We start from the raw sequence: 18,196 nt of genomic DNA on the forward strand, positions 1-18,196 counted from the left end.
TTGGGTCTGGTCTGAAAATGCTACAAGGTCAGGAAAAACCTGCAGGTTTTATGAAGCTCCAATTCCTGAACTAGGCTAAGAGAAGGGAGCTGAGCTGAGCATCCCTCCTCCCCTCTCCCCTCTCCCCTCTCCCCTCTCCTCTCTCCCCTCCCTGAAGCCACCATGTGAATGTTCCCTGCCCTGGCAGATGCACGGGAGAACTTCAGACCCAGCCCAGATGCAGGTCTGGGGATCACAGCAGCCCTGCGTTCCCCCTCACACCCCAGGCCAGGGCGGGGGCCGGGTGAGCTGGCCGGGCTCTGCCCTGCTCCCTCTGACTAACCCGAGATGCTGGTCTCTGAGGCTTGCTGCCCGCACCATGCTCCAGCGTGAGTGAGGAGCACGGCCTGGAGATGGCAGTGGCCTGGCCACCAGCCTGGGACAACCTCCAGCAGCCTGGAAGGAGCCTGACGTGGGTGCTCACTGCCTGCCCTGGCTATGGCACACTCCCTTTCCCTCCCCATGGGGTCCTGTGCTCCCACCTGCCCCACTGGCCTGGCCTCCCCCTGCTCCTCCCGGCCCCTCTGCGTCCCCCGGGACGGGAGCATCTCTCTTTCCTTGGCAGGTTTCTTTGTGGGATGGGAGTTCCACTCCCCCGTGCACCTGGAGCTGGCAGCAGAGCACAGATGCACTTGAGACACAAGCTGAACCTGCTTTATCTGTACTAGGCACTGAGCAGGTAGACACAGTTCTATCCAGGGGCTCATGCCTTTTTCCATGTGATTTTGCAGCCAGGGATTATTGCCCCCAGTGGCTCTGGAGCTGAGGTCCTCCCATCATCTCTCTCTTGTCAAGGGCCACACTGAGAAGTTTAATGCTCCTGAAAATACTCTGCCTTGTTGAGACCATGCCTAGTAGCCATCCACTGCCTCTGTTAGGGGCAAGAGGGCAAAGGCAAGAGAGCAGGAGGGAGGAGGAGAGATGAAGAGAGGGATCTTGCTAATCGTTGCAACTGAGACCCTTATTAACCCATAGCGCCTCTTCCTTGCAGCTGGGGAGTGCTTGTGGCCAACAGAGCAGGGATGTCTGAGACCTCGTCCAGCAAGGAGGGTCTCCCGGCCGAGTGCCCTGTGTGCTATGAGAAGTTTCACCCGCTGGAGGCCATGCACCGCAAGCTCAGCTGCGGGCACACCTTCTGCCACGACTGCCTGGTGAAGTGCCTGCTCGCTGCCAAGCTTGATGGCCAGGTCCAGAGCAGCATCATCTGCCCTGTCTGCCGCTATGTGACTTTCCTCAGCAAGAAGAAGGCTCTATGGCCACCCAAGGCAGTCACCAACTCCCGGACACTGGAGATGCCTCTGTCACCTTCCTCCTTGCCCCATCTGACCAAAATGGAGGCCAGCAACACCTTGGTGGTGCCCAGCCATTTTGTGATGCCAGTACAGAGCCTTAACCGGTGCTGCAGCACAGGAAACAGCCCCGTGGACTCGCAGGGGGTCCCAGGAGAGCTGGCACGGGAAGCCCACATCTTTGTCATCAGCAACCATGGGATGCCGCTGGTGGACACTGACTGCGGCTCACTGGGGAGGAGAAGCAGAGCAGAAACGCGGAGCTCGGTGTCATCCAGCTCAGCCCTGGGGGTGAAATGCTGCCAGTCACCCATCGCCCTCGCCGTCCTCCTCATCTTGACTGTGGCCATGCTGGCGGCTGTGCTCCCTTGGCTACTGCTGGTGAAGAGGGACTCGTAGCGGGGATGGGATCAGCTCGGATACTAGAGGGGTGTCACTGATGCTGGGACAGAGTTAGGGCTGGAACCTCTTTCAAAAGACCCTTGGAGAAAGCCCAGAAGCAGCTTCGGGTGAAGCTCTCTCATCTGGCTAGGGACTGAATGGACTTTCAGACCTGTCTGCAGATCTCCGGGCACTCACAGTGTCACTGCTGGTGTTTTCTGCCTCTTTTGGTTAAAATATGGCAGGTCAAGCCCTGCTAGTGTGTTCCTCCAGTGTCTTAGTGGAGAGGGTAGTTGCTCCTCCTGCATCCTGTGACAGCATGTGCAGGGGTTGAGGGGGCTGTGCTGGTTCCTCCCCTCCATCCTAGCTCCTGGGAAGCTGTGACCATGGCATTCAGGTACCCAGAGCCCAGGGACAGCCAAGGGCTTTGTGCATCAGAGGATTCAGGCTGCCAGGTTGCAGGGCTTTTGGAGGTCCCCAGGCTCCCCAGGCTGTTGGGGTCATTGGGGTACATGATGCAGCGATCCTGGAGCAGAAACTCATGGCTTTCCATCCCAAAGATGTGAAGATAAATCAGAGCCTCCAGCTACCGGGCAACAAGGGCAGTGAAATCAGAGGATGGAGAGAGCGATCCTGGCCCCTGTGAGCTCACCTTCCCCTCTGCCAGCCAACACTTCCCTCCCTGCAGAGTGATGGGGTGGGAAGGGATGCCAACTCATCCCCCAGGCAGTCCCAGCCTTGCCCTCCCTCACCTCTCTGAGGTGAGAGATCCCCAGGATCATGGCCATCCTCCTGGTGCCACAGGCATCCCTCTTGCCCTGGGGATCCAGGGACAGGCAGCGGGATGTGGGGCAGGGAGCTAAACCAAAGGTCTGGACTGTATAAATGGGCAGATTTGGGATCCCACCCTGATCTCCTCCCTAGAGCCTTGTGCCTTGGCAGAGTGATGTTTCCTTGTCCCTATATCCAGGTCCTGAGGGTTAACACCTGGTGGCTCATTTTCACCTGTGCCAAACAGGTTAGGCACCTCTCAACCCTGCAAGCCTCCCAGCTTTGCCCTCTTTGGGACTGGTCCCACTCAGGGCAGTCTCAGCCCCTCCATCACAGGGGCCCTGGTTTGGGAGGGGAGTGGACATCTGAGATGCACAGTTGAGATTTGGGACCCTCCATGCCTGCTCTCAGGGGAGGGGGAAGCGGGGGCTGCTGGTCACCCCCATGCTGGAGCTGCCCGTTGGTGCTGGGGCCCCTCACCGTGTTTTTCCCCAGCTGCACACTCCAACAGTGTCTGCACCATCGTCACCACCTTTGTCCTCCTGACCCAGTCAATGGCCCCATGGGTGCTGCTCTCGGCCAGTCATTCAGGAATGTGCCCTGAGGGCTGCAGCCCTTTCACGGGCACCCCAACGTGTCCAGGAGCAGGAGCAGGAGCAAGATGTCCCTCACCATTGCCCACAGGAGGTGACAGCAGGGTGGAGGGCTGGCACATGGTTCCCATGCTCCAGAAGAGAGGTTCCCGCTGCATGGCTAAGCATCAGGTAGGACAAACACGGCCAGCAGTGCTACCGAGGCAGCTTTGGGATCAGCCAGAACATTTCAGGGGAAAAAATAAGGAGCACTTGGGGCTGGAAAGGGGTGAGCAGTCTGGGGCAGAGGAGCTGATGGCATCCCACCCCTTCCTCTGGGGTTACAACCAGGGCATGGTGCCCTGGCTGGGCTGCCCAGCTTCTCCCTGTGATGTTTTTACTGCACTCCCCCAACCCGTGCCTCAGTTTCCCCACCCACACCTGGAGTGCAATGACACTGACCCCTACATGAAGCACTGGGAGAACGCCTGGGGAAAAGTGCTTGAGACACTGCACTGGAATGGAAATCCTATTTCATAAGAAATGATTACCTGGTAATGATGCTTCCACACCTCATTATTTAATATTAAACCTTATTATTAGTCTGTCTGGGGAATTAATGCAGGGTTCCAGGGAACCAGCCTCTTGGCAGAGGGCTGTTGGGAGGTGGGAGTGCCCCCCCATCTGTACGCCGGGGGGCTCCCTGGGGTTAGGGCTGGAGGAACTCTCAAAAAACTCACTGCTGTTGCTGGAGCCTTGAAGGTATTTATTTGGGCAAGGCAATAGGGACAGAAAAGAGCTTCAGTGGCAGCACTGGGATGAGATGGGATGTCTTGTGCTGTGCTGGGGTCATGCACAGGAGCAGGGGAGAGGGGACCACGGCTGGGGCTGTTATCAGCAGGGACAGCCAGTGCCATGGACCTGGAGGCCTGAGGTGGGGGTCCAGGGGCACCCTTTGGAGGCAAAGAGGGCTTTTGCCACAGGGTGGCACTGCTTGGCCAGGGATCATGGAATAGAATCCTGGAATCATAGAATCCTAAAAATCATAGAACCTTTTAGGTTGGAAAAGACCTTTAAGATCATCGAGCCCAACTGTTAGCCTAGCACTGCGAAGTCCACCACTAAACCATGTCCCTAAGTGCCACATCTACATGTCTTTTAAATACCTTCAGGGCTGGTGACTCAACCATTTCCCTGGGCAGCCTGTTCCAGTGCTTGACAACCCTTTCGGCAAAGAAGTTTTCCCTACTATCCAATCTAAACCTCCTCTGGTGCAACTTGAGGCTGTTTCCTTTTATCCTATTGCTTGTTACTTGGGAAAAGAAACCAACACCCACCTTGTTACAACCTCCTTTCAGGTAGTTGTAGAGAGCAATAAGGTCTCCCCTCAGCCTCCTTTTCTCCAGGCTGAACAACCCCAGTTCCTTCAGCTGCTCTTCACAGGACTTGTTCTCTAAACCCTTCACCAGCTTTGTTGCTCTTCTTTGGACAAGCAATGGCTTTGGATGGCTGTCAGGGCTGGCACACTGGGCCCCCCATTCCCTGCCTTGGGTGGGTGAGGGCCAGGCAGCAGGACATTGGAGATACCCTGGGGAATCCTGTGCTGAGCATCCACTAGCTGTGCTGGGGGTGGCACGCTCCTGTGTCTGTGGGCACGAGCCAGGGCCCGTTCACACCAGCACCTGTTGCATCAGCCCACAGTCACGTCTGCTGCCCAGGGTCAGCTGATAACCCACCATCCCCATGTCCTCGCCAGAGCCACCTCATCCCTAGGCAGCAGGGCCCATGTTTGGTGCTCCCAGAGGCGCAAGTGTCTGTTGGTTTAGGTCGGAGTCTGCCTGCATCTGGGGAAGATGCTTCCAGCCCCTTCCTGTGCAAATGGAAAAGCTGACATCATCCTGTTTTCTTGTTATTAAAGCTGATGGCAAGAGCCAGACCTTCCCGAGCCCTTTTCTGTTGATGGTCCCTGAGGGAGATGTTTGGATGTCCAGCAAACCACAGTCCCCAGATGCTGTACAGCTTGTCCTCCCACCAGGCATGTGTCCATTAGAGGATATTGGGGCCATTTCCAGCTCAGTCCTGAGTAACTCAGTGCTTTGGTTTATCCTGGTCACTTAAAGTCCCAAGGATAACTCATGCCTGCAACTCCAGGACATGTATTGGATGGTAGTGTTTTCTGCAAACGTCCACCCTGCACGTCACTCATGGCAGGGACACTCACATAGTCCTGCTTTGGCCCTGCCACATCCATCAGCAGAGATGCCAGCATGGGGCTGTGGGCAGCTGGTTGCTCACTCATGGCCAAATTCACTGGTGAACAGTGCCATGCAGCACTTCGCACACTTAACCTTACCTGTGGGCTCCCGGCACACAATTAGTGCTTGTGATTTAAGCTGGGAGCTGCCGACAACCTCTGGCAATGCCCTGGGTGCCCTGTCTCCATCGTGCTTGTATGTCACTGGTATTGCATCCCAAATGCCACCCTGACACACAGCCCACCCCGTTGCCCCCATCAGTCCCCTCCACACTGACCTACCTAGGCCAGCCATGCTGGAGAGGGCTAGAGTGTCCCATCCCCTGTCCCATGGGATGCCCCGGTGATGCTGGAGCCATGGGTTCCTGATGCTGGAGCCATGTCCCCCTGCCGGCAGGTAAGAGCCCAGTGGCCAGGCTCTGTTCACCAGCAGCTGCAGGCCCGTGGTGTGCATGGACCAGGCAACCAGTACCTCACACCGCCCTGCCAGCGAGCAGGCTGGGGGGGCACAAGGAGCTGGGAGGGGACACAGCCGGGACAGCTGACCCCAACTGACCCAAGGGATATTCCAGGCTATATGATATCATGCTCACTATATAAAGCTGGGGGAAGAAGAAGGAAGGGGGGGATGTTCGAAGTGATGGTGTTTGTCTTCCCAAGTCACCATTACGCGTGATGGAGCCCTGCTTTTCTGGAGATGGCTGAACACCTGCCTGCCCATGGGGACCAGTGAATGAATTCCTTGTTTTGCTTTGCTTGCGTACATGGCTTTTGTTTTACCTATTAAACTGACTTTATCTCAGCCCACAAGTTTTCTCAGTTTTACTCTTCTGATTCTCTCCCCCATCCCACCAGCAGGGAAGAGAGCGAGTGGCTGTGTGGGGCTTGGTTGCCAGCTGGGGTTAAACCATGACACATGCACACAAAATTAAGGGTCAGCGAATGGTATCGGCATAGCTAAAGGACCAGGGACACATCCTTCAGGCAGCTCTGGAGGAGGGGACACCTCCCTGCTGGACAGGGACTTTGTAGGACTCAGTGATGAGGACAAAGAGCTCTCCGTGATGGGGCAAGGTGCCAGGAGCACCGGTGTTGGTTTGGGACTGCTCTGCAAGCACGTGGCAAGAAATAAAGCCCAGCCTGGGCTGGGGTTGGAAGTTTATGTGCAGGGGCAGAGTGTGGCCTTGAGAGCATGTGTGTGTATGTATTTGCGTGTGTGTCCACGTGTCCTTACAGCAGCAAGCAGCTGCCTGTGTGCATGGGGGGATGTGTATGATTGTTGGTACATGTGTTTCCATGTGTGTTTTCATGCTCTTGCATTTTATTTCAAGCAGCTGCCTATGCACCTGTGTGCCTCAGTGAGCATTTTCCAAAGAGATGCTTGAGCTGAAGTGAGAGACTGGGCATCTTCCAACCCACTGGGATGGCCTTGGGACTGCAGCACCAGCTGTCCCCATGGAGGAAACTGGTGAACTGATCTCGTGCTGGCCAGCACAGCCATGCTGTGGACCCTGTTTGTGGACTGCTTTTAAAGCAAATGGAAGTCCCCTCTCCACTGCCCCTCTCTGCATGGCTTAGTTTGGGGATGTCCTATCCCTCTAAACTCTGTGCAGAGCCCACACCTTCACCTCCTCCATCATGGTGGGGCTGGAGCTCTCCTCCACCCTAGCTGTGCTCAGTGGGGGTAGCCCAGTCCCAGGCAGGGCCATTAGGGTGGAGGTGCCAGAGGACCCTAGACTGGGGTGTGAGAGGTGTTTTCCCCTTTGCTGCGGTAGGAGAGGTCTCCAGGCTATGTTTCTTCCCAGGAATCCTGCAGTGTGCCACGGGCTAGATGACTGCAGATGTGTGGCCTCTAACTCAACTGGCAGGATGGGCAGGTCACCACTATCGGGGTAATTGCCTGTCTCCATCACAGATTGCGTTTCTGACTCCGGCCCTCAGCACACTTGCAGCAGGCACCATCTCATGCCATGGATGCATGGCCCTGTCCATTCTGGGGACATTCCCAAATACAGCCTTTCCCATTCACCCCCTGGCAGGTCCCAGGGCTCCCAGGCAATGGGATCCACCAGGCTACATGATCCCAAACCAGCGCCCAGCCTCCCTGCTTTCCGGCATCACGTGCTGCAGACAGGGCACATTGGCGTGCATTGCCACTGCTCAGCCAGGCAGGCTGGCTTGGGGACCTTCCCTGGGTGCCAGCTGGCTGGAAGAGGGGTCAGGATGTCTCTGCCAGTGCTGTGATTTTATAAATAAAGCTATCTGGAGCAAGCTCGTATCACCTGCTACAGGTTTTGGGAGCCTGTTGAGGGAGGGCTCAGGCATAACAGCTGTCTGCCCATGCAGAGCCTTCTGAGGATGCTTCTCCTCTCATGAGAAGGAGCGGGTACAGATCACATCAACATGTCCTCTGCCCTCCTGAGAGAGAGGTCTCCTGCACTCCTGTAGCCCCTACAGGAACACCAGTCCACACCATGATCACAAGGGTTTAATACTCTCCTTTTAGGAGAAGGCACCCCAGGTTTGAGCCATTTCTCCCAAGTACTCAGAGATGAGTATTCACTGGGTGGAGCACTGGTTTGAGCTAGAAGAATAGTTGGATGATGAGTGCATGGGGATGGATAGATGGATGGACGGATGGAGTGTCAAGTCAGTATGAGAATGGTCATTAGATGGAGGTATGCCTGTGCGAGGATAAAAGGCTGTGGGGATGAATGGATAGATGGATGGACCTCCGCAGCTCTCTGTGTGGGATGCACAGTAAAGTGGGCATGGGGATGATCCACAGGACTATTCAAGGTGACCTAAGCTTTGCCATGATACTGTGGCCCTCATGAACCCCCTCTTTGGTTACGTGGCACCTTGCGCTGTGCATACACCAGGGTCATGTTTCCAGTTCTACCTAGTCAGTGGGGGATGTCCACATAGACAGGAGGGGGGCCCAGGAAACCCTGGCCAGTGTTGCAAATGGACAGAGCCAGAACAGACGAGAGGCTGGCAGGCGTTCCTGGTGCAGCATTTAACACATTCTCCTGCACAATGTCAGCCATTAACTTTGCCATTCCTCAGTCATCTTCCACCACTGTGTCCACCCATCATCCATGGCGTTGTTTGACTTTGCAGGTGGAGGTGTCCTGCAGGCAATCAGCACATCATGCTAACTGCTCTGCAGCACCTGTGGTCCCAGCTGATGTGGCCCTAAGTGTCCTTTGTCATCTCCTTCCCTTCCTCTGCTTAAAAGAGCTGGGGTGGGATGCCTGCAGGCCTGTTGGTACCTCTTCTCCTCCCTGTGCAAGCTGATCTCGGGTGCCCTGTCATCCCTCTGTCAGCCTCCGGTTTGGGCAGGACTCCTGGCATATCCCAGCATGTGCGATTTCCCTGGCTGGAGAGCACACGATGCCCTTCCCAGACTAACAGCTCAAGATCTTTGCATGATGGCAGCAGGGCTATGAACCCTCAGTAATGGCTGCATAATGCATCATTAGCAGGAGAAGGTGGCATTTTTATGGCACGGAGATGGGAGAAGTGGGAATTGTGCCGGGCCCAGGAGTGCTTACTGGCCAGATACGTCAGCAGGCTCCATTAGGAACCAGCCTTTGAAAGCCCCAGCTCCATCAGCTGAGATCTCACCATGAATAATTCAGAATGAGGCTCCTCCAAGCTCCCTCCCCTCCCCTGCACCCAGCCAGGGCTCCTGGAGAGCCACGGTCAGTCAGAGGCTGGAGCAGGGCTGTCCCGGTTAGTCCAACGTGGCCGGTGCGGGACAGGGACAAGAGGTGCCGCTGACCTAGCTGACTGTCCCTATGCCTGTGTCTCTCCAGCCAAGATCCTTTTGGGTCCATCTCCAGCACGACAGACACCTTTTTACATTGCCCACCTGTGCCAGCATACAGGGCATGGTCCTGGGCTGTACTCTTCCTGGGCTTTGCAGAAGAGTGGGGTTTTCTGAGCCTACAATGGGAGTAGAGGTTTGGCAGCGCATGAGGGGCTTAGCTAGTGTCCTCACTGTGACAGCAATGCCCACGGCAGGGGTAGCTCAGCGGGACGAGATCCCCAAGCCTTCAGCTGAGGGACCATGGAGACAGGAGCCGGGCTGGAGCCAGTCACTTGGTGAGGGTCTGATTTATTCTCCCATGACAGCCGTTTGCAACACGGCACAGCAGAGTGTGTGGCCGGCTTTGCGTTCATCTGCATTGCCTGACAGCAGCACCCTGGGACACATCCTGCTTAGCTGGCTGGGGAGGTTTTATACTTCCCTGTGTCATTCTTACAGATTGTTTTTGTCAAAAACTCAGCAACCTACCATGAAAAAAAACCCTGGAATATCATCAAAGGTCTGCACTTTCTTTCCAGCAACTGCTGGCAAAGACCTGAAAATGTATTTTCTAGGAAGAGCTTCTTTTCCACACGTTTTGCTTTAAATGATGTCCCATTTTGCAAAAGCAAATTGAGCTGGGAAAACCACTTTCCTTGTCTCAAGTGCGACTTCTCTGCTAGTTGATGGCTGGTGCTCCCCACGGTCACTTGCAGCAGACCTGTGTCTGATGCTCCCAGTCCTGTGTGCGGGCAGGGACCAGTAATGCTGAGGTGGGGTGTGTCCAGAGGTGCTGCAGGGCCAGTGCTGGGCACCCAACTCACTGCACATGGACAGATCCTGGCACACCCGTACAGGAGTCCTTACATGTCCTTTCTGCAGCAAAGCTGAAGTCAAGCAGGGTTTGTAATCCACCATGGGGTGCCTGAGTGCAGGGAAGTCAGGGGTTTAATGAGAAGCTGCTTGCTGAGAAACATTTCTGTGTGATAGGAAAGCCTAAGGTTGCTTTACTTAACTGTAAGGTGAGGAGCCTCCTAAAAAACCCATACTGCCGGGTCAGATGCCTCAGGGGTCAGAGCTGCCAGACACTGATATGATCCAGGATTGCAGGTGGCTGCTGTGATATCAGGGATCTCCAGAGAGCGATGTGGGAGCACATCCTTGGGGAGAGCTGATGACTGCATCTGCTGGAGCAAGATCTTGTCCCAGGCCAGCCCTGGCGCCTGCCCTGGTAGAAGGGTTTGGTCCCAAGGTTTTCATTCCCTGGGAACTGTTTGTATCAGGAGTGGGTGGAAAGGAGCCATGAAGCACTGCTAAGCGTTGGTAACAGCAGTCACAAATTAGCTCAGAGCCTGCTCAGGGAAAGCACTAGCCAGTGGCAGAGCCACCCAGCTGTTGCTCGTGCTTTGGCAGTTGGTTTCCTCCCAGCCAGGCTCTGGAGCAGCAGCCAGCCCTGGTGCTGCACAGGGATGCTGGTGCTGCACAAGGCCCATGTGTTGCCACGAGCTGCTCTTCAGCTTTGAATCCAGCAGCTCCAGCGAAGCCCCTGGGCAAGTGCCTTTAGCTGCTGCTAACACTAGCACTTCCTCTCACCCCTCTCGCTAATCACCGCAGGGCTCTCAGTTACCTTTCAGATGAGCAGCAATTAGCTTCTGGCTAGCACTGCTGGGATGATCCATTTGGAGCCCTGCCAGGTCTAAGATGGGCATTAACGGAGCCTGGTTCGTTAATGGAGGCTGGGCAAAGCAGCGAGGCTGGGCACAGCAGAGGGGCTGGGCTGTGGGATCGAAGGGGTGGCAAGACTCTGGGGGACTGCTCATGCCTCCCCTTCCCTGGCATTCCCCGAGGCTACGGGGATGTGTCTCTGCTTCTGCTGTCAGGCTGGAGTCAGATGCCCTTGCCCTTCCTCATGTAAAACAAGCAGGATTGTGTTTTTCCTCCTGTAGGTACCACTGCAAACAGCTCTGTGGTGTGAATGGCAGCTGCTGAGTGTGTTGTCACAACAGGTGGATCAGGGACGAGGTTCTGCCTCTGCCCGAGAGAGGAGAAGAGGTCTGGGCTTAGCTCAACCATGCACTGTCTCTGGCTCCTGGTAAGGATGTGAAGGTAGCTGGAGATTAGGAAAAATGCATACACTTGTCTTGCCTTTTGCCTTGGATCTGAGAAAAGGTCCATATGGACTCAGCTGAAGCCATGAGTCTGATCTGGAAGGTCTTCAATAGATCAATCTTTGTCAGAGACTCTGCATGGGACATGGTGGGGTCTCTCCCACCCCAACAGTCCTTGAGGTCTATGGAATTCCAGGCACTTGGAGGAAGGCTGTGAGAGGACATGGATGAGGTCTCCATCCATGCTGTGGGTAGGAGGGACAGCAGGCAGCTGAGTTACTAGGAGTGGGGAGGAATAGGAGGTGGAAGACCTCCTGCAACACCTTCCTGGTCTGATTACTGCATAACAAAGCCAGTCCAGGATGCTCTGACTGTTCCCTGTGTCCTGAGCCTCTTCTAAGCTGTTCTTTGTGCTGAGGACATCTTACACCAACGGGACACTGGACTGGGTCTGCCACTTAGGACACTGGAGGACTTTGGAGTTGGGAGAAAGCTCTCTGGTGTGGCTGGTGTGCTGCAGAAATTTCTGCATTTACATAGCTTTCAAAAGTATTAAGCTTAATATATAGACCAATGCAGTTCAGAAGGGATCTGTGAAGGTCTCTGGTCCAACCTCTGCTAAAAGCAGGATCAATCTCATAGTTAGACAAGTTTGCTCAGGACCTTGTCCAGTCAAGTTTGGAAATGCTCTAAGGATGGAGATTCCACCCCTGCTCTCTACAATCCTGTCCTGGTCTGTGACCATGCTCATTGTAATTTTTTAAAAATTACATCCCATTGGAATTTCCCTCAGTGCATCTCATGCCCATTGTGTCATCTTTTAGCTGCACATCTCCAGAGTTTGTCTCTGTCTTTTCTCGACCCCATTAGTAAGTCCTGCTGCATCACTGAGATTGGGGTATTTTTATTTGCCCCCAATTTCCAGAGCACTGGGAAAGCAAAGAGAGGTGCAAAAGGTCTGAACTGCCCTTAGGGGCTGTTTGTTGTTTCCAGGGGTCTGCAGCTCAGATCCAGCAGTGGCTCTGTTTCAGCCCAGCTGAAATACTGGGGCCCCCAGGACCAAGTTCCCTAGCAAAGCCAGACCTTGGTTTGTCTCAACACAGGCAGAGAGACCAGCCTCCAGCCGCTGGTGCCATTGCATCTGACTGCAGCAGGCAGGGGTGCATGCCCCTGGGTGCCTACGAAAACGTCTGTGACATTGCAAGGCAGCGTGGCATGGTCCTTCACCCTGGGGACCTGTCGAACAGGCCCCTCCTGCCACCCAGCAACAGGAGGGAACAAGCAAGGGAGTTCCTGCTGCAGCAGACCCGGGAGCCTGTCTCTCCAGAATTCCCTGCGTGGGACTGCATTTCACTCCGGGCTGATTCCCCTGGCTGGTGTGGGACTGGTCATGTCCCAGCTGCCTGAATGGGCATTGCTTCGCTGGAAGAGCAGGAGGATGGGGCAGGCGTCAGGATCCTTTGACTGCACTGTGTCTGCAGGTGCTGCATGCCCTGAGCATGACCTGTACCAGCAGCTGAACTGCAGTAGCACTGGGTGGGGACAGAAAAATGAGCCTGCAAGTAGCAAGGCAGTTCCTGGCCCTGGAGAGCGTAAGGAAATGGTCTGAGGGTCAAGTCAGTGCTGGCCCAGTATGCAGAGGGTGGAGGAGCTGCTCATCCTGCTGCATCCCACCCCATCCATCAGCCCCAGGCACCCCCATGACTGGGCAGCTGCAGCGGTTAGGGCTGGTGAGGGTTAAACCCCAGTTCAGAGCCCACTCCCTCCAGCTCACCAGCTGTGCTGGAACCAGCTGGAAATGGGACTGCCATGGCTGTGGTAGGGACTGCCTGCAGGACCAGGCATCCTGCTCCCTCCAGACCAGGGAGGGTGGATGCAGCTGTGCAGGGAGAGACAAGGATTGCTGCAGAAGGGTTTGGGCAGTCCAGGAGAACCAGTTACTCCAGGATGTACAAACCCTGCTTGTTATCACCCCCAGCACCTGCATACAGGGTGCTGTGCAGGTCCAAATGTGCAGGAGGAGTTTGTGGTCTCTGGCCTGGGTCCCCTGTCAGGTCAAAGAGTGCTGGGCCCTTTTCAAACCCTGCCTCTTGCTTCCGAGCAACACTGGCTCTGCCCATGGGTGAAGTGTGAAGGTGGCCCTGTAAGCAGTGGGGTCAGTTCAGAATTTCCACAGAACCCTTATTTGATAAAATTCCTGGCCACAGGCTGGCTCCTTCCTTGATCAGCCATGGATGGATATCTGGCTTCACGCTGGCAGGCTGCCCTGGTGAAGGTCGGCTCCTGCCTGGGGCAGAGGGCAGTCATTTGCAGAGATAGTGCAGTTGCTTATCTCAGGGTTATGGCCAGTCACCTCCTGCCAACTGCTGTTTCCTAAGAGTCCCTGCTTCTAGAGTCATCAGAATTTGCAAAAATCTTAGAGATCCTCTTAACATGATTTTATCTTTGAAGGAAAAAGGATTAATAATGACCCACTGCCGCACTGACTTCAAATGTAGAAGAGCCAACAGTGCCTGTGTTTTTTAAAGATCCTGTTTTTAAAAAAGCTTACTTGCACACGAGGAGGTCTCTCTGTATTGCCAGAGAAGGGTTAATGATGCTGATGTTTGCCACTGATGTTCTGACTCTGTGATTTATCCCACACAGGCTACCACATTTTCCAGTTCTCATTCTCCCTTGTGTAAGAGCTACTCTTCAACAGAGTTGCTGCAACCAGAGGTTCCCACTCTACCCCACCACCTACTGTCAGTAGACAAACAGCTTTGAAAAGGAAGGTAGCAACTTTAATAAAAAAGTCCCAGAAAGGTGACACCAAAATGGTTCCTCCAGAACAGAACAGAATGCTGCAAAACACCCTGGCACGGGCTCTGCTCCACTTCTCATCCCCAGAAGGCAACCTCGTACCTTGCTCGATGTGCTTGATGGCATCCCTTAGTGTGATGACTCTGACTGATGTTCTGGGGAACTGGAAGGTGGTCCCTGTTCTACCCAGGACAAGATTAGGGCCCAAATATGCCTAGGTTTCAAATGTAAGTTATTTCAATGTTTTGAGGCTGTGGGTCCTGCACAGCACATCTGTGTTGTTGAGCAGGGAGCCTTCCTTCCCAGGCTGGGAAGACAGGATGGTTAGATGGCTACAGGGGACACCAGTTGCTTCCTCATGGCAGGGGCTGAGATGCCAGCCCTGCTACCAGTCTCATGCCCCAGGAACTAGAGACAGAAGAACTGCTAGTTTCCCCTCCCACCAGTAGTTCCCATGCTGAACAACTTGCCCACAAACCCCACTGCTGCTGCTATTGGTGCACGGTGCTAAAATTAAGGACAGCAAGGTCACTGAAGGCCTGATATCACCCATAAAGTGTTACATGGTCCGTGCTGTTGTCTAGGCAGCAGTGGAGGTGGGCATCCTCAGCTCGACCCTCCCTCTGGAGACCAAAGTGTTTTGGTCTCTACTTGCTCTCCCTGGGGCCTCTTTAACTCAGCATGAAATGGCTGACGGAGCTGGACCGAAAGCAAGCAGTACACACACATTGGGCCCAGACCACATCTCCATCACTGCAGGAAAGTTTGTGGAGGTCTTTCTGATACGGTAGGGAGATCAATGCATCTCCATACCGAGCCCGTTTCGCAGAGCATGTCTTGACTAACAGAGAAGTCCCTGAGTGCCAGCGCTGTGCTGTCAGCTGGTCTGCAGAGAGAAGGACTGAGGGGAGCACCTAACTTCGTCTCGGAGGCAGATTCTTCAGGATGAGAAATCACAAATAAATAAATTTTGGCAAAGTTTTAAACAACTGAAAAGAGGCATCTGTAATGGAAAGTGCTGAATAACCTATTTCATAGGTGTTATATATGTTTCCGTCCTACACAAGTGTCTTTATGGTCAGCTGAACACTACATCAGGAACACAGGAGGATGGAGATACAGGTCTCTGGGTCTCCTCTCCTCTCTCCTGAGATTTGTATTTTGAGTCAGCCGGGAAGTTTGTTTCCATGTTGAGCCACCGCTGGTTTGACAGCTGAAGCACTAAATCCTTTCCTAGACTTTGCAGCTGTCCACGGCTCCAGTAGTTCTTTGAATCAAGATCTTCTGAGTATTTCATTAAGTGCCACTTAGAAAGTGCCTGGGACCTTGGTGAGATTAGGTAAAATGTACCTAAGGCCTCTATACAGCCAGCAGCTGGATTTTGCTTAGGAAATCCTCTGTCCTGTCTGATTTTGTAGTCTCCCTCTCCCATTGAGTACATCAGTGTACAGACAAGGTCCCCAAGCCGGGGAGACAGCTGCACCTCAGACAGTCTCTCCAGCTGTGAGCCCTGTTGAACCAGTTCTTCACATCCATTCGGTGAGGTCTGCAGAACTGGTCCAGCCTGTCAGCTGGATTCTGCCGATCTGCACCAGCCCGCAGTCAGGACAGCTTGCAGCGGCTCTGCTGCTACCAGGTTGCTTGTGTTGGGCCCTCTGAGACAACGGCAGTGGGTAGGAGTGAGTGTGATGTATTTAGAGAGGATGCAAGAAGGGTATTCACTGTTCAAGGGGTGCCTTGAGTACTTGTGCACAGAGTGGTAACAATGTGCCCAGCAGATCGGTATAGCACAGCTTGCTCCATATTTTTGGTGATGGGTTTGCAAGAGTAGCACAACAGAGTCCTTGCTTGGTGCTACTCCTCTTCATCTACTTGCTCCTTGTATTCACACTCTGGTCCTTTTCTGTTTCCCTATAAATACAGTAAAAAGAGATGTGAATACTTTAACAGACCCTGATGATATCTAAGAAATTCAAGTTCTCTCTAATAAAGACTTCTAAAGTCAAACCACAGGGACTCAGGAGACCATTGACCACCAGCCAGATGCAATACAGAAGGACCAACAGACTTCTGGGTGACAAACAGGATGTCCAGGATGTCCATGATGTCCATGTGTGCAGCTGTGTCAGCTTCTGAGTTGGACATTGTGGGCTGCCCAGTGATATTCAGGATCAGCCCAGGTCAGGGTATGAGTAAGGATGCTAATATTTTGTCACAAAATGATTTTTTTTCCCCCCTTGAAGATCTAGACAGGTGACCAAACACTTGACATTGTTGGGGTTGATATTCCCCCAGGTGCCTGCCCTTGTGCAGAGTGGGGGATGCCATGGCTGTGGTGCTGCACAGGGGAAGAGGTGTAAGGGAGCCCAGACTTCTGAAAGCAGCCATAAGTCATGAAAGAGGACTCCTGGCATGAACTTCCACAGCATTTCAGGGTAAAGTATCAGGGCAAGAAGAGCTGCAGGGTGCTGTTTTTTGGTGAGGGACCGTTCAGGTCAGTGGGGTGACTTGAGGAACACAGACTGGTCAAGGAATGGAGGAGGGCTGCTGGTTCCCAGTGCCCTGCACGCATGGGCACTGTGCCACAGCTACTGGGCTATGCTGTGCCCATGGCTGTAAAACACCCCCAGCAGCCAGGAGCAAACAGACCGAGTACAAAACCACAAAAACCCAGCGGTGAAAGATAAGCTCTTGGGTCAATAATGCTCTGGGCTTGGGCCAGCTCTCCCAGTGCTGCACAGGACTGAGCCTCCAAGGGTCAGGGACTCACAGATGCTTCACTCATGCTTATCCTGCCTTTGGTGAAGCTGGCTCTGTCAGGGATGGTCTCTGCTCCAGCTGGTGTGGTTTGGGGACACCAGAAGAAGGAAGGACCTATGTCCTTGGGGTGGAAAGGGACAACGGAGACCATCAGAGATGGTGCTCTGGAGGTGCTGGGGTATGCAGGCTCATGGGTGCCCACCATGGTAGAAGGTGGGACAGGGAGGAAAGAGAAATCCCATGTTCCCCTGCCATGGGCGTACACCGCAAATGGGAGGTTTTCCTTCTGGTAGCTGGGCCTGTCTGATTGCTTCTGCCTGTGCATGGGGGAAATGGAAGCCACCATGTCTGGCCTGTGCCTATGCCCCTCTGTGCTGGCTGCCTGGAGGAGGTAAAGGATGCTGAAGGCACCTTGCGCACACACAGAAATACAGAGACATGTTTGGGTTTGACTTGTGCACCACCTCCCCTCATGCATCCTGCTAGGGAATGGTGCTTGCCCTGCCTGGAGCCACATGAGTTGGGTGACTATCAGAGACCACAGATGAACCAGAGAGGGGAAAATGTGCAAGCAGGAATACTCCATGGGGAACGCAGGATCCTGGGGTCTGCAGGACCCTGCCAGTGCAGTGCTTGGACTGAGCCAGTGTGTGATGGAATGCATCGAAGGCCTCTGCTCCTCCATGGAGCTGGATTTGGCCTGATCAGTGCATGCCTGGAGGTCTGTGCACAGGGCTGACAACAGTTTCCTGGGTGGGCATGCATCACCCTCCACCCTTCATCACCCCAAAGCGTTCCCCGGCCATGTGCTGGCGATAGGCATTGGGTCATCCAATGTCAGGTGCTGGCAGAGACTTTGGTCCCCAACAAATATTGCTTAGGAGTGGTCTGCCCCACTGACCCAGGAAGCAGGAGGGACAAGTGATGACAGGGACCTTGCACACATTTCCCGCTGGGTTCCCTGGGTGATGCCACCAGCTCCCTGGGTGTTGTCCTTGAGCGACGAACCCAGGCATGCACCCAACAAAGGACAGACATTGAATGGTGACAAAGCCCTCGGCCAAGCTTTACAGGCTGGACTGAACAGGCTTAGCATTAGCAATTAAAAATCCCAGAGCAAATAAAGGAGGGTGTTGGTTACTGCTGCCCTTCCTTATATATAGCTGCAGTATCCAACTAATTCTCATTACAAGCTCTTATCTGGAGGCGCATCAAGGAAATTCTTGAAGGAGGTAGTCCCAAGGGCACATGGGTGGAAAACCACCCTGCGACCTGGTGGTGGAGGGTAAAGCTCAACTTCTGGTCCGGGCATCCTGGTAAGTGTAGGGCAGTAAAACACCATGACTTACACTGCAGCTTCCACGCTCCCGGGAGAGTGGAGAAAATTTTCTGGGTGCCTCTTGTAG

The 18,196-nt window shown here is 54.2% G+C and overlaps 1 protein-coding gene across 1 annotated transcript; it reads left to right on the forward strand.

Annotated features, from left to right (window-relative positions):
- Positions 1-1,061: 1,061 nt before the first annotated feature.
- Positions 1,062-1,727, forward strand: RNF222 (ring finger protein 222). The gene has a single exon (XM_010579447.1). The coding sequence runs from the start codon at positions 1,062-1,064 to the stop codon at positions 1,725-1,727; it is 666 nt and encodes a 221-aa protein (XP_010577749.1).
- Positions 1,728-18,196: the final 16,469 nt, after the last annotated feature.

This window comes from Haliaeetus leucocephalus, unplaced genomic scaffold, assembly GCF_000737465.1.
Source record: "Haliaeetus leucocephalus isolate CR32 unplaced genomic scaffold, Haliaeetus_leucocephalus-4.0 Scaffold657, whole genome shotgun sequence".
In the NCBI taxonomy this organism is placed as follows: domain Eukaryota; kingdom Metazoa; phylum Chordata; class Aves; order Accipitriformes; family Accipitridae; genus Haliaeetus; species Haliaeetus leucocephalus.